This window comes from Eucyclogobius newberryi, unplaced genomic scaffold (assembly GCF_026437365.1).
Source record: "Eucyclogobius newberryi isolate DKJ021-1_F unplaced genomic scaffold, fEucNew1.0.hap1 SCAF_10, whole genome shotgun sequence".
Taxonomy (NCBI): Eukaryota; Metazoa; Chordata; class Actinopteri; order Gobiiformes; family Gobiidae; genus Eucyclogobius; species Eucyclogobius newberryi.
The window spans coordinates 19,061,885-19,075,991 of record NW_027315724.1 but is presented as its reverse complement, the minus strand read 5'-3'; the positions used below and the strand labels follow the sequence as shown (position 1 = coordinate 19,075,991).

The following is a 14,107-nucleotide window of genomic DNA, read 5'->3' as shown; positions in this document are numbered from 1 at the left end:
TCTCTCTCCCCTCTCTCTCTCCCCTCTCTCTCTCTATCTCTCTCTCTCTCTCTCTCTCTCCCCTCTCTCTCTCTCCCCTCTCTCTCTCTCTTTCTCTCTCTCTCTCTTTCTCTCTTCTCTCTCTCTCTCCCCTCTCTCTCTCCCCTCTCTCTCTCTTTCTCTTTCTCTCTTCTCTCTCTCTCTGCTCCTTTAAATCGCCCTCACTCTTGGTTTTGGAGCCCGAGCGAGTGAACGATGCAGCGTCGCGTTGCGCTCACTCTACTCCTCGCCGCGTTCTGCTGTTTTCATGAAGGAGATGGACAGAGCTCAGCGGAGGTCGGAGGTCGAGGGGGTCAGAGCTCGGCGGAGGTCGGAGGAGGAGGCGGGAGCTCGGCGGAGGTCAGAGGTCGAGCGGAGAGGATCCAGGTGATGTTCACGCCGACCGTGTGCAAAGTGCGGTGCGCTCAGGGCCGCTGCGTGAACCTGTGCGACCGAGGGGAGGTGACCACGGTGTACAGCAGCGACGGGACGCCAGGGGCCCCCTTCACAGTCTGTGAGTACTGCGCCCCCTTCAGAGTCTGTGAGTAGTGCGCCCCCTTCAGAGTCTGTGAGTAGTGCGGGACATTCAGAGTCTGTGAGTACTGCGCCCCCTTCAGAGTCTGTGAGTACTGCGCCCCCTTCAGAGTCTGTGAGTACTGCGCCCCCTTCAGAGTCTGTGAGTAGTGCGCCCCCTTCAGAGTCTGTGAGTACTGCGCCCCCTTCAGAGTCTGTGAGTACTGCGCCCCCTTCAGTGTCTGTGAGTACTGCGCCCCCTTCAGTGTCTGTGAGTACTGCGCCCCCTTCAGTGTCTGTGAGTACTGCGCCCCCTTCAGAGTCTGTGAGTACTGAGGGACATGTGAGGACATGACACTAACCATGGCAGCGGACTTTTAACAGTTTTCGCATCTTCAGTGTTCTCGCTGAGGGAAACCACCAGGTATTAAAGGTTGAAGCATCGCTTTATTTTGTAAAAACGTCGGAAAATACGCTGCAATACGCCGCTCCTAAGAGGCGGAGTGTGATCATATTGGCGTTCCATATCGAGCGCGGCCTACAGCAGTGTCCCACCTCCATCCTCACACCTCAGCCCAGAGAGAACACTGATCTTAAACATTAGTCTTACTGTGCTGGGCTTTTGTGCCTTCACTCGCTGCTCACGGGGCAAAGGTCAGATCATCCTGAAGTCACAGCTGCCCTGGGACAGACTACAAAAGTGAGACTTCATGCTTTACGACCATCACCACGTGTTGTGAAAAGCCCACACCTGGACAGTCTGTGTCACGCACCTGACAGACCTGCACCTGCCACCCCCTTGCGCCCCTGTCGCCCATGCTGGCCCCTGTCACCCCCCGCCACCCCTGTCGCTCTTGCTGGCCCTTGTCGCCCCTGCGGCCCTGCAGGTGAAGTGCATTGTGGGCCAGGGCTTTGATGTGGCACAGACACATGGAGAGCATTACTCTCTCACTGATGACATCATCCTCCGAGGCTAAAACTCTTAATACTTTTTTACACTGGACACATTAACACCAAACTGTGTCCAGGGCCTTCATTTATTGGCCCTTCGGCAGGTGAAATGACCCACGTGATCTTGAAGTACTTTTTACTTAAATCCTCCACCATTATAACGTGTGAGAAAGTCATTATATTACGGATCTGAGACTAAATTAAAATGTGGATTCACTTTAAAACGATGCCACGGTGAATTTGCGCTGTAATCAAAGCTAACGGCGTGTGCCGTGTATTTACCCCCCAATTATGTCCAAATGAATGGAACAAATACTCCTAATGTTCATTCACAATAATCAGACACAAACAACAAAACAAAGCTGTAATAATAAGTTTAATCAAAATATGGGGCCATTTTACGAGGCTCCCCGGACTGACCCACTGACTCTGGCTCGAGGGGTGGGGCAGAGCTGTGCTTGGTCCCTCCTCTTGTTCACTTTGCACTTGGACATTGGCCCAATATATTAGAAAATCAAAAAACAATCCACGATGTAACAATTTATGAGCTGAAACCTAAAACTGCCGTTGTGCAACTCTCTCACTGTCGACCCCTTTGACTTCAGAAAGACCTTTAAATGACAAACAGACTCTCCCAAATTCAATTTATGTTTGTAACAGCAGCTGACTCCAGGGTGTAATCCTCCATCTACACAATTTTAGAGAAAACTCCCTTCTTTTTTTCTTCAGTGTGTTTGTTTTTATATATTTAGCTAAAACTCTGTGATCATCACGTGTGAGGTCATCGTCACCATCAGCCTGCTCTTTGCACGTTCTCCCTGTGTCTGTGGGTTTTCCTCTGGTTTCCCTCATTAACCTAAAACCTGCACAACAATCTCCGTCATCCGGCTCCTGGCTCAGGTGGAGCTCTGACCATAACCGCGCCCACATTTCTGAGATAAGATCGCCGGATTGGGCCACGTCCCGCCTGCTCCCCCGTGTTTCTGCAGCTCTCTCTCTCTCTCTCTCTCTCTCTCTCTCTCTCGTTCTCTCTCTCTCGTTCTCTCTTTCTCTCTGGTTCTCTCTCTCTCTCGCTTTTTCTCTCTCTCTCTGGTTCTCTCTCTCTCTGGTTCTCTCTCTCTCTCACTCTCTCGCTCTCTCACTCTCTCGCTCTCTCTCTCGTTTTCTCTCTCATTCTCTTTCTCTTTCTCTCTCGTTCTCTCACTCTCTCGTTCCCTCTCTCTTTCTCTCTCTCTCTCTCCCTCTCTCTCGTTCTCTCACTCTCTCGTTCCCTTTCTCTCTCTCCCTCGTTCTCTCTCTCTCTCTTGTTCCCTCTCTCTCTCGTTCCCTCTCTCTCGTTCTCTCTCTCTCTCGTTCCCTCTCTCTCTCTCTCTCCCTCTCTCTCTCTCTCTCTCGTTCTCTCTCTCTCTCTTGTTCCCTCTCTCTCGTTCTCTCTCTCTCTCTCCCTCTCTCTTTCTCTCTCTCTCTCTCTCTCTCTCTCTTGTTCTTCTTGTTTACATGTAGCTCCTGATCCGCTCCATCTGTTGGAGGCACATCTGGGTCAGAGCTGCTCCACTTTTACAACACTGTAACTGTCCTGAGGTTTTTGGAGTGAATGAAGCGTTAGAGCTGCTGTTCCTCTGTCCAAGAGTAGAATCCACTAATGTTTTCCCTGATCGTTTCTACAGCAACGTTTGGACTGGTCCTGGTCCACGAAACCGGCCCACGAAACCGACCCACCTTTGGACTACTTCTTGTAACGTGGCCAGTGTTTCCTGTCACACAAACATAACTTGTGTTTTCTTCAAAAATCTAATCCCGGTACCTCAATTATGTTTTTTTAAACCCTGAGGTCTAGTCCTGGTTTAGTCCTGGTTTAGCCCTGGTTTGGCCCTGGTTTGAACCTCTCTTTATGGATCATGTCAGACGCATTATGACATGGAAAAATCAGATTGTGGCTCTTGACAAAGCGAGTGCCATGTGGCGATAAACAGGAAACGGCTGTTGCTAACGTGCTTTGCTAGCTTTGCGTTGCTAAGGCTCGACATAGTCATTAGCATCAGTGGGAACACGGCGCTTTAGCACGAGATCAAGTCAGAGTTTGGAGACAAATGAGTCTTTAGTGTTTCTCTGCTTTTTGCCTCTTGTTTTGGCCTGAGTCTGCGTTCTCTCTCTCGTCCAATCATCTGGCTGTGCTGTGAAGCTCCTCCCCCTGAGCTAAAGTCCACCAGGAATCCAAGAGCCAGAGCACTTTGGGAGCCAGAACCTCTCAGGGGCCACTTTGGATCCAAGACACGGGCCAGACCAGACAGAGACACACTTTAGGACTGGACAAAATGAACCAGTGGAAACGTGGCTCATCAGTGACAGCTTCATTCTCAGCATCTGCAGATTTTCACTGATGCTGCTCCACAGCTTAGGACTTTATGAGGAGTTTACACCCTCTAAAAGGCTTCAGGCTTTGTTTAGCTGCTCCTCGTTACAGCCGCTCTGGAAGGGAAGAAGTGATCATATAAAGTGTGAAAATCTGTCATTAATCAGGACATGAACTGATCTTTGCCCTGATTTAGAGTTCTGATTTGAGCCGTTTTAGAGTTCTGATTTGAGCCGTTTTAGAGTTCTGATTTGAGCCGATTTAAAGTTCTAATTTGAGCCGTTTTAGAGTTCTGATTTGAGCTGATTTAGTTCTGATTTGAGCCGATTTAGAGTTCTGATTTGAGCCGTTTTAGCGTTCTGATTTGAGCTGTTTTAGAGTTCTGAATTAGAGTTCTGATTTGAGCCGATTTAGAGTTCTGATTTGAGCTGATTTAGAGTTCTCCTTTGTTAGAGTTTACTGCAGGTACTGGATTTGTTCTCATCCACAAACATACTTTTTATAAAAGTATAAATAAATATTTATCAAAATCCAGTTAAACTAAACTAAACTATTTACAAAGTCCAAATATTGTGCAAATGCATAAACTTGCCAAAAAGGCACTTTATCTTTTATCTTTTCACATCAACTAAAATATCTACATCATGAATTATATCATGACTTTTTCATCTACTTTGCACAACTTTTACTTTCCTTTGATCAGCTTCAAAAACAAGAGACATTTGAGCTGATGCGAGTTTAGTGAAGATTAAAAAGAGCTTCATAGATCACCACCTGATGACATCATGCAGTGAAACAGAGTGTGAGCAAAGCCCCACTGTGTAACATTAGAGCAGGATTAAAGCCCCACTGTGTAACATTAGAGCAGGATTAAAGCCCCACTGTGTAACATTAGAACAGGATGAAAGCCCCACTGTGTAACATTAGAGCAGGATTAAAGCCCCACTGTGTAACATTAGAGCAGGATTAAAGCCCCACTGTGTAACATTAGAACAGGATTAAAGCCCCACTGTGTAACATTAGAGCAGGATTAAAGCCCCACTGTGTAACATTAGAACAGGATTAAAGCCCCACTGTGTAACATTAGAGCAGGATTAAAGCCCCACTGTGTAACATTAGAGCAGGATTAAAGCCCCACTGTGTAACATTAGAACAGGATGAAAGCCCCACTGTGTAACATTAGAGCAGGATTAAAGCCCCACTGTGTAACATTAGAACAGGATTAAAGCCCCACTGTGTAACATTAGAGCAGGATTAAAGCCCCACTGTGTAACATTAGAACAGGATTAAAGCCCCACTGTGTAACATTAGAGCAGGATTAAAGCCCCACTGTGTAACATTAGAACAGGATGAAAGCCCCACTGTGTAACATTAGAACAGGATTAAACCCCACTGTGTAACATTAGAGCAGGATTAAAGCCCCACTGTGTAACATTAGAAAAGGATTAAAGCCCCACTGTGTAACATTAGAACAGGATGAAAGCCCCACTGTGTAACATTAGAACAGGATTAAACCTCACTGTGTAACATTAGAACAGGATTAAAGCCCCACTGTGTAACATTAGAACAGAGGGATGTAAGTGGGCCGACTGCAGGAGTTTGAGGAGACTTGGGCCGATGCCCGGTCAGTGCCAGCCTCAGGATCAGGGCAGAGCAGGATCAGGGTGAACCCTGGGAACAATGATCACTTCCTGTCCGACAGGAAGTAGGAAATGTTTGTCTGAGATTGTGATCCGACACTTTCACTGAAAACCATCAATCCCAGCGACGTCTGAGCCGGAGGTCACGACTGAGACCTGGCCACGCTCAGACCTGGCCCATGTTCAGACCTGGCCCATGTTCAGACCTGGCCCATGTTCAGATCTGGCCCATGTTCAGACCTGGCCCATGTTCAGACCTGGCCCATGCTCAGATCTGGCCCATGTTCAGACCTGGCCCATGTTCAGACCTGGCCCACATTCAGACCTGGCCCATGTTCAGATCTGGCCCATGTTCAGACCTGGCCCACATTCAGACCTGGCCCATGTTCAGACCTGGCCCACATTCAGACCTGGCCCACGTTCAGACCGTTATGTTTCCACGTCTTATTCATGAATAAACAAACAGCTCTGCGTCTGTAGAAGTCTGTACGTTTTTATGTCCACAAAGTCACAGAAATACATCAATCATTTATTCATAAACACTTGGAACAAATGTAATAATCCAAACATTAGAAATGAGAAAATTACATCACAAAATGAAGAGTAAAAGCCATAAACTGGTGCCAAGAGGTCTGAGGGTGAAGCACAGGAAGTGAAGAAATAACATTTAGTTTAGTTATTTAATGAGACAGAGACAATGAACACAAGGACCTGGACAAGAGCGATGCTTTGTACCCAACGTGCAGATGATGAGCGGATGATGAGCGGACGATGAGCGGATGATGAGCGGACGATGAGCAGATGATGGACGGATGATGGGCAGAGGTGGGGAGATGATGAGCGGATGATGAGCGGATGACGGGCGGATGATGGTCAGATGATGGGCGGATGATGGGCGGATGATGAGCAGATGATGGGCAGATGATGAGCGGATGATGAGCGGATAATGAGCGGATGATGAGCGGATGATGAGCGGATGATGAGCGGATGATGAGTGGATGATGAGCAGATGATGGGCGGATGATGAGCGGATGATGAGCGGATGATGAGCGGATGATGAGCGGATGATGAGCGGATGATGAGCGGATGATGAGCGGATGATGAGCGGATGATGAGTGGATGATGAGCAGATGATGGGCGGATGATGAGCGGATGATGAGCGGATGATGAGCGGATGATGAGCGGATGATGAGCGGATGATGAGTGGATGATGAGCAGATGATGGGCGGATGATGAGCGGATGATGGGCAGATGATGAGCAGATGATGGGCAGGTGATGTTATGCTAAAAACCTTCCTATAAATGACACTAAAATGACCAGTCTATAATAGATGTTCTGTGACATCCACTTCTTTCTGCAGAATAATGATTGTAGATTTGTTTGTTTGTGTGTGTTTGTTTGTTTGTGTGTGTTTCAGTCATGTGCCCGCTGCTGTGTAAGAATGGAGGCCTGTGTCTGCAGAAGGATCGCTGCCTGTGCCCGCCGAGCTTCACCGGGAAGTTCTGCCAAATCCCGGTGTCCTCCAACACCTCCCACAGCGCCCCCTTGTCCAATCACAGCCCCTCGTCCAGTCTGCGCTCGGCCAATCAGGAACTCGTACGGTCCGAGTTTGTTCTGCCCCTCGGACCGAACCAGGAAACTCAGAGCGCCGGAGGTGAGACTCAGATGCCCCGCCTCTCCATAGTGACAAGCCCCACCTCTCCATAGTGACAAGCCCCGCCTCTCCATAGTGACAAGCCCCGCCTCTCCATAGTGACAAACCTCGCCTCTCCATAGTGACAAGCCCCGCCTCTTCATAGTGACAAGCCCCACCTCTTCATAGTGAAAAGCCCCGCCTCTCCATAGTGACAAGCCCCTCCCCTTCATAGTGATAAACTCCGCCTCTCAATAGTGACAAGCCCCACCTCTCCATAGTGACAAGCCCCACCTCTTCATAGTGACAAGCCCCGCCTCTTCACAGTGACAAGCCCCGCCTCTCCATAGTGACAAGCCCCGCCTCTCCATTGTGACAAGCCCCTCCTCTTCATAGTGACAAGCCCCTCCTCTTCATAGTGACAAGCCCCTCCTCTTCATAGTGACAAGCCCCGCCTCTCCATAGTGACAAGCCCCACCTCTCCATAGTGACAAGCCCCGCCTCTCCATTGTGACAAGCCCCTCCTCTTCATAGTGACAAGCCCCTCCTCTTCATAGTGACAAGCCCCGCCTCTCCATAGTGACAAGCCCCTCCTCTCCATAGTGACACGCCCCTCTTCTCCATAGTGATAAACCCCTCCTCTTCATAGTGATAAACCCCGCCTCTCCATAGTCACAAGCCCCACCTCTTCATAGTGACAAGCCCCACCTCTCCATAGTGACAAGCCCCTCCTCTTCATATTGACAAGCCCCACCTCTTCGTAGTTAAAGCTAAACTAAAACTACAACTGACAGAATGTTTCAACTGCGACTAGCATGACTAGCATGACCAGCATGACTTGCATGTTTGACGCAAATCTGGTAAATTCGAAATGTATGAATGACATGTGTGCCAGATGCCCTCCCAGAGTAACCTTCCTCTGTGTGCAGCTCCCAGCCCTCACATGGTGAAGGTGAGAGTGCAGCACCCCCCAGAGGCCAAAGTCACAATGCATCGGGTCCTCCAGGTGAACTCTTTACTTTGTCTTCTGTGTTTGACCTGGTTCAGCTTCATGCCACTCTCTCTCCAGAACTCGGACCTCAAATAAAAACAAGAAAGTGCACAAATCAGACAAGATAAGGAGGAGCTTCACGGCACAGCCAGATGATTGGACGAGAGAGAGAATGCAGACTCAGGCCAAAACAAGAGGCAAAAAGCAGAGAAAACACTAAAGAGGCATTTCTTGCCAAACTTTGAGTTTGCGTCGTATTTCCACTGATGCTAAATTATATGTGGAGCCTTAGCAACACAAAGCTAGCAAAGGGCGTTAGCATTAGCTGTTTCCTGTTTATCACCGCAAAATCTGATATTTCCAGGTCATAATGTGTCTGACATGATCCAAAGCCAAAGCGTGACATAAAGAGAGGTTCAAACGTGGCGTAGAGGCTTTGAGAGAAGTCAAAGAAATGAGGCAAAACTGTTCCTGTGCACGCTAGCTTTAGCCACGTCCCTCACATACACACTGGGAATCGCTCAAATCGGCCTCAGGATTGAAAAGTGTAGATTATGTTTGAGTGACGTCACATGGTTCTCTTGTTGCCTTCAGGTTCCGGGGTCGTCTCAGCGCTCTGGGGTCACCTCGGGGTCAGCAGGGTTCCCTGCCCCGGTGCTCAGGGCCGTTCAGGCTCAGACCGTCACAGGAGGCGGGACTTACAGCCAACACTCAGGCTTCAAGTACTGCTTCAGAGAGGTCAGCCGGGGACAGGTAAGCCAGATGCCCTCCCAGGCTCTCACTGTGCCTCAGATGCCCTTCCGGCCTCTCACTGTGCCTCAGATGCCCTCCCGGCCTCTCAGTGTTCCTCAGATGCCCTCCCATCAGCCTTTTCATGGGTTTCTGAATAATGAAACATTATGACAAAATATTATATTTTTTCAGTGGTAAAAGTGCTGTCACAGGCTGAAAACAAGTTCTGACTGATTAAATGTCAAGTATTATGTCTTTATTTGACGTAAAAAATTAAGTGCTGTAGTTTTGATCATGTGGTTTTTGCCATAATAATTAACAGTGAGATGATTGTGTGTGTAATTACCCTGTGTGTGTGTGTGTGTGTGTGTGAATGTGTGTGTTGTGTGTGTGTTCAGTGCAGTTCTCCTCTCCCCGGCCTCAGGAGCAGAGAAACCTGCTGCAGAGGCGTCGGAAAAGCTTGGGGCCTCAGCGACTGTGAGCTCTGTCCAAACCACACAGGTACAAACACGTCCGGAAGCGTCCACTGCGTGTGCGCCCTGACCCGGGGGCACTGCACCCTGCCCGGGGGCACTGCACCCTGACCGGGGGTCGGAGGTCATACAGTCACACAAGGATTAAACTTTGAACCGTCTTACGATCATCATTTTATCAGGATAATGTTTCCTCGTACGACCAAAGACGAGCTGCGATTTGTATCAAAACTGTCTGATGTTTTAAATCTTGGTCAGAGTGAGTCCTCCCCAAACACGTGACCAGACTTAACACAAACATGTGACCAGACTTAACACAAACATGTGACCAGACTTAACACAAACATGTGACCAGACTTAAACGAAACATGTGACCAGACTTTACACAAACATGTGACCAGACTTAACCGAAACATGTGACCAACTTAACCCAAACATATGACCAGTCTATACACAAACATGTGACCAGACCTGGAAAAAGGTGGCTTGCCCTCTTCAGGTGGGTGGGGAGTCCTTGCCCCAAGTGGAGGAGTTCAAGTATCTCGGGGTCTTGTTCACGATTGAGGGAAGGATGGAGCGTGAGATCGACAGGCGGATCGGTGCAGCGGCTGCAGTGATGCAGTCGCTGCATCGGACCGTTGTGGTAAAGAGGGAGCTGAGCCGAAAGGCAAAGCTCTCTATTTACCGGTCGGTCTACGTTCTGACCTCACCTATGGTCATGAGCTTTGGGTAGTGACCGAAAGAACAAGATCGCGGATACAAGCGGTCGAAATGAGTTTCCTCCGCCGTGTGGCTGGGCGCTCCCTTAGAGATAAGGTGAGGAGCTCGGCCACACGGGGGGAGCTCGGAGTAGAGCCGCTGCTCCTCCACGTCGAGAGGAGCCAGCTGAGGTGGCTCGGGCATCTGTTCCGGATGCCTCCTGGGCGCCTCCTTCGGGAAGTGTTTCAGGCATGTCCCACCGGGAAGAGGCCCCGGGGAAGACCCAGGACACGCTAGAGAGACTATGTCTCTCGGCTGGCCTGGGAACGCCTCGGGATCCCCCCGGAGGAGTTAGAGGAAGTGTCTGGGAAGAAGGAAGTCTGGGAGTCCCTGCTCAGACTGCTGCCCCCACGACCCGGCCCCGGATAAACGGCAGAAAATGGATGGATGGATGGATGTGACCAGACTTAACCCTAACATGTGACCAGACTTAACCCAAACGTGTGACCAGACTTAACCAAAACATGTGACCAGACTTAACACAAACAAGTGACCAGACAATGTATTATTTCACATCAGGGTCAAATTAGGATTTGGATGATAAATTATTCAATTTTGGGACATGAAATGCTGGTGACGACCCCTGGGCCAAATGCCAGACTTTTAGGGAGCCCCACAACCAAGAGCCCCACAACCAAGAGCCCCACAACCAAGAGCCCCACAACCAAGAGCCCCACAACCTAGAGCCCCACAACCAAGAGCCCCACAACCAAGAGCCCCACAACCAAGAGCCCCACAACCTAGAGCCCCACAACCAAGAGCCCCACAACCAAGAGCCCCACAACCAAGAGTCCCACAACCAAGAGCCCCACAACCAAGAGCTCCACAACCAAGAGCCCCACAACCAAGAGCCCCACAACCAAGAGCCCCACAACCAAGAGCCCCACAACCAAGAGCCCCACAACCAAGAGCCCCACAACCAAGAGCCCCACAACTCTTATTTGACCAAAAATAAATGTTATGTTTTCCGGCTTTAAACTGTGAGTCTGAGTCAGACTGAAGGAATGTGTGTCCAGAGACCAACTCCTCCTCTGCACACTGTCCTCTACACACTGTCCTCTACACACTGTCCTCTGCACACTGCACACTGTCCTCTACACACTGTCCTCTGCACACTGCACACTGTCCTCTACACACTGTCCTCTGCACACTGTCTTCTACACACTGTCCTCTACACACTGTCCTCTGCACACTGTCCTCTATATACTGTCCTCTGCACAGTCCTCTACACACTGTCCTCTGCACACTGTCCTCTGCACACTGTCCTCTGCACACTGTCCTCTACACACTGTCCTCTACACACTGTCCTCTACATACTGTCCTCTATATACTGTCCTCTGCACAGTCCTCTACACACTGTCCTCTACACACTGTCCTCTACACACTGTCCTCTACATACTGTCCTCTACACACTGTCCTCTAGACACTGTCCTCTACACACTGTCCTCTGCACAGTCCTCTGCACACTGTCCTCTACACACTGTCCTCTACACACTGTCCTCTACACACTGTCCTCTTCACACTGTCTGCCATGTTTGTGTTTTTCCCGGTTGTGGAGGAGCAGCGGCTCTACTCCGAGCGCTCGGTCCTGAGCAGAGAAATCTGACTTATGTCTTTGTGTTTCAGACCGAGGCAACAGCAGCTGTCCAGTTGGGTTTGAGAAGGTCAATGGGACCAAGTGTGAAGGTGAGCACCACCTACAGGTCATTTGTGTTCACTGCAGCAAAGTTTAACGTTTAATGAACACGTCTGACCTTTTACTGGATCATTAGCGTAGTTTGTGTCACTTATTAACAGCGTTAGGAATAATAATTAAGGAAACTTTCATCTGCTGTTCAGAATACAGTTACTTTCCAAACTAAAACTGTTTAAGGTGGTACTTGAGTCTTTAATGTAAGGGTCAAATTGCATGATTAGACAAAATTGACCAATTGACTCTGTGTTTTTGAAATTAGAGCAGTCTATGTCCGAGAAGTTCTGCTGATATTCTGAGACTCTAGATAACGCTGAACTCTACATTATGTTTCAGCGCACTGCTTTGCATAATAAACATAATAAATAAGAATATTAGCGATGGTTTTTAAACTCCCACAGCAGGAGTCACAGTTTGTACAGTCTGAAGTTAAAGCTGCGCTAGTGTTTTTTCTTTAGTGAGGTTTTTCCCCAAACAAAAGGAAATATCGAGCTTTAAAGTTGACAGAAATTGGCTCAATATTTTGGTCTGTCTCTTGAATGCATCCAAATGTTCAAAGTATTCTTCCCAACACTGCTTATAAAATAAACGTTTTGCATGTGTTGTCACTAAAAGAGCTGTTACTCTGTTTTATGAAACGATGAAGTTGTCAGACTGTAAAACATGCAGCGCTTTACTTAAATACACTGTGCAATCTGCATTAGCGTAACTGAAACTGTCCTCCCGTGTGACCGCTGCCCCCTGGTGTTCACGGCTGCGTCTGCGTGTCTGTGTCTATATCTCTGTGTGAATGTGTCGTAATCAAAGATGTAAATGAGTGCGAGGAGCGCGGCCGCTGTGAGAACGGTCTGTGCGTGAACACCAGGGGGAGCTACAGCTGTGTGTGCAGTGAAGGCTTCATCCTGGACGCCACCCACGGCCTCTGTATCTGTGAGTAACTCTGTCTGTGAGTAACTCTGTATCTGTGAGTAACTGTATCTGTGAGTAACTCTGTGTCTGTGAGTAACTCTGTCTCTGAGTAACTCTGTATCTGTGAGTAACTCTGTCTGTGAGTAACTCTGTATCTGTGAGTAACTCTGTATCTGTGAGTAACTCTGTATCTGTGAGTAACACTGTATCTGTGAGTAACTGTATCTGTGAGTAACTGTATCTGTGAGTAACTGTCTGTGAGTAACTCTGTATCTGTGAGTAACTGTATCTGTGAGTAACTCTGTGTCTGTGAGTAACTCTGTCTGTGAGTAACTCTGTATCTGTGAGTAACTCTGTATCTGTGAGTAACACTGTATCTGTGAGTAACTGTATCTGTGAGTAACTGTATCTGTGAGTAACTCTGTTTGTGAGTAACTCTGTATCTGTGAGTAACTGTATCTGTGAGTAACTGTATCTGTGAGTAACTCTGTGTCTGTGAGTAACTCTGTCTGTGAGTAACTCTGTATCTGTGAGTAACTCTGTATCTGTGAGTAACTGTATCTGTGAGTAACTGTATCTGTGAGTAACTCTGTATCTGTGAGTAACTCTGTCTGTGAGTAACTCTGTATCTGTGAGTAACTCTGTATCTGTGAGTAACTCTGTATCTGTGAGTAACTCTGTCTGTGAGTAACTCTGTATCTGTGAGTAACTCTGTCTGTGAGTAACTGTATCTGTGAGTAACTGTATCTGTGAGTAACTCTGTATGTGAGTAACTCTGTGAGTAACTCTGTATCTGTGAGTAACTGTATCTGTGAGTAACTGTATCTGTGAGTAACTCTGTATGTGAGTAACTCTGTCTGTGAGTAACTCTGTATCTGTGAGTAACTCTGTCTGTGAGTAACTCTGTCTGTGAGTAACTCTGTATCTGTGAGTAACTGTATCTGTGAGTAACTGTATCTGTGAGTAACTCTGTATGTGAGTAACTCTGTGAGTAACTCTGTATCTGTGAGTAACTCTGTCTGTGAGTAACTCTGTCTGTGAGTAACTCTGTATCTGTAGGTAACTCTGTATCTGTGAGTAACTCTGTCTGTGAGTAACTCTGTATCTGTGAGTAACTCTGTATCTGTGAGTAACTCTGTATCTGTGTGTAACTCTGTCTGTGAGTAACTCTGTATCTGTGAGTAACTCTGTATCTGTGAGTAACATTGTCTGTGAGTAACTCTGTATCTGTGAGTAACTCTGTATCTGTGAGTAACTCTGTATCTGTGTGTAACTCTGTCTGTGAGTAACTCTGTATCTGTGAGTAACTCTGTATCTGTGAGTAACATTGTCTGAGTAACTCTGTATCTGTGAGTAACTCTGTATCTGTGTGTAACTCTGTCTGTGAGTAACTCTGTATCTGTGAGTAACTCTGTATCTGTGAGTAACACTGTCTGTGAGT

At 48.0% G+C, this 14,107-nt stretch overlaps 1 protein-coding gene across 1 annotated transcript in view; it reads left to right on the top strand.

Moving 5' to 3' along the window:
• Positions 1–220: 220 nt before the first annotated feature.
• ltbp4 (latent transforming growth factor beta binding protein 4) overlaps positions 221–14,107 on the top strand; it is a 95,153-nt gene continuing 81,266 nt past the window's right edge. Inside the window, exons 1-7 of the mRNA XM_072456579.1 lie at positions 221–559; positions 6,894–7,130; positions 8,039–8,115; positions 8,695–8,853; positions 9,231–9,333; positions 11,691–11,750; positions 12,565–12,687. Of these exons, the coding sequence (XP_072312680.1) occupies positions 235–559; positions 6,894–7,130; positions 8,039–8,115; positions 8,695–8,853; positions 9,231–9,333; positions 11,691–11,750; positions 12,565–12,687 (1,084 nt within the window). The 5' untranslated portion in view covers positions 221–234. The remainder of the gene's footprint in view (positions 560–6,893; positions 7,131–8,038; positions 8,116–8,694; positions 8,854–9,230; positions 9,334–11,690; positions 11,751–12,564; positions 12,688–14,107) is intronic.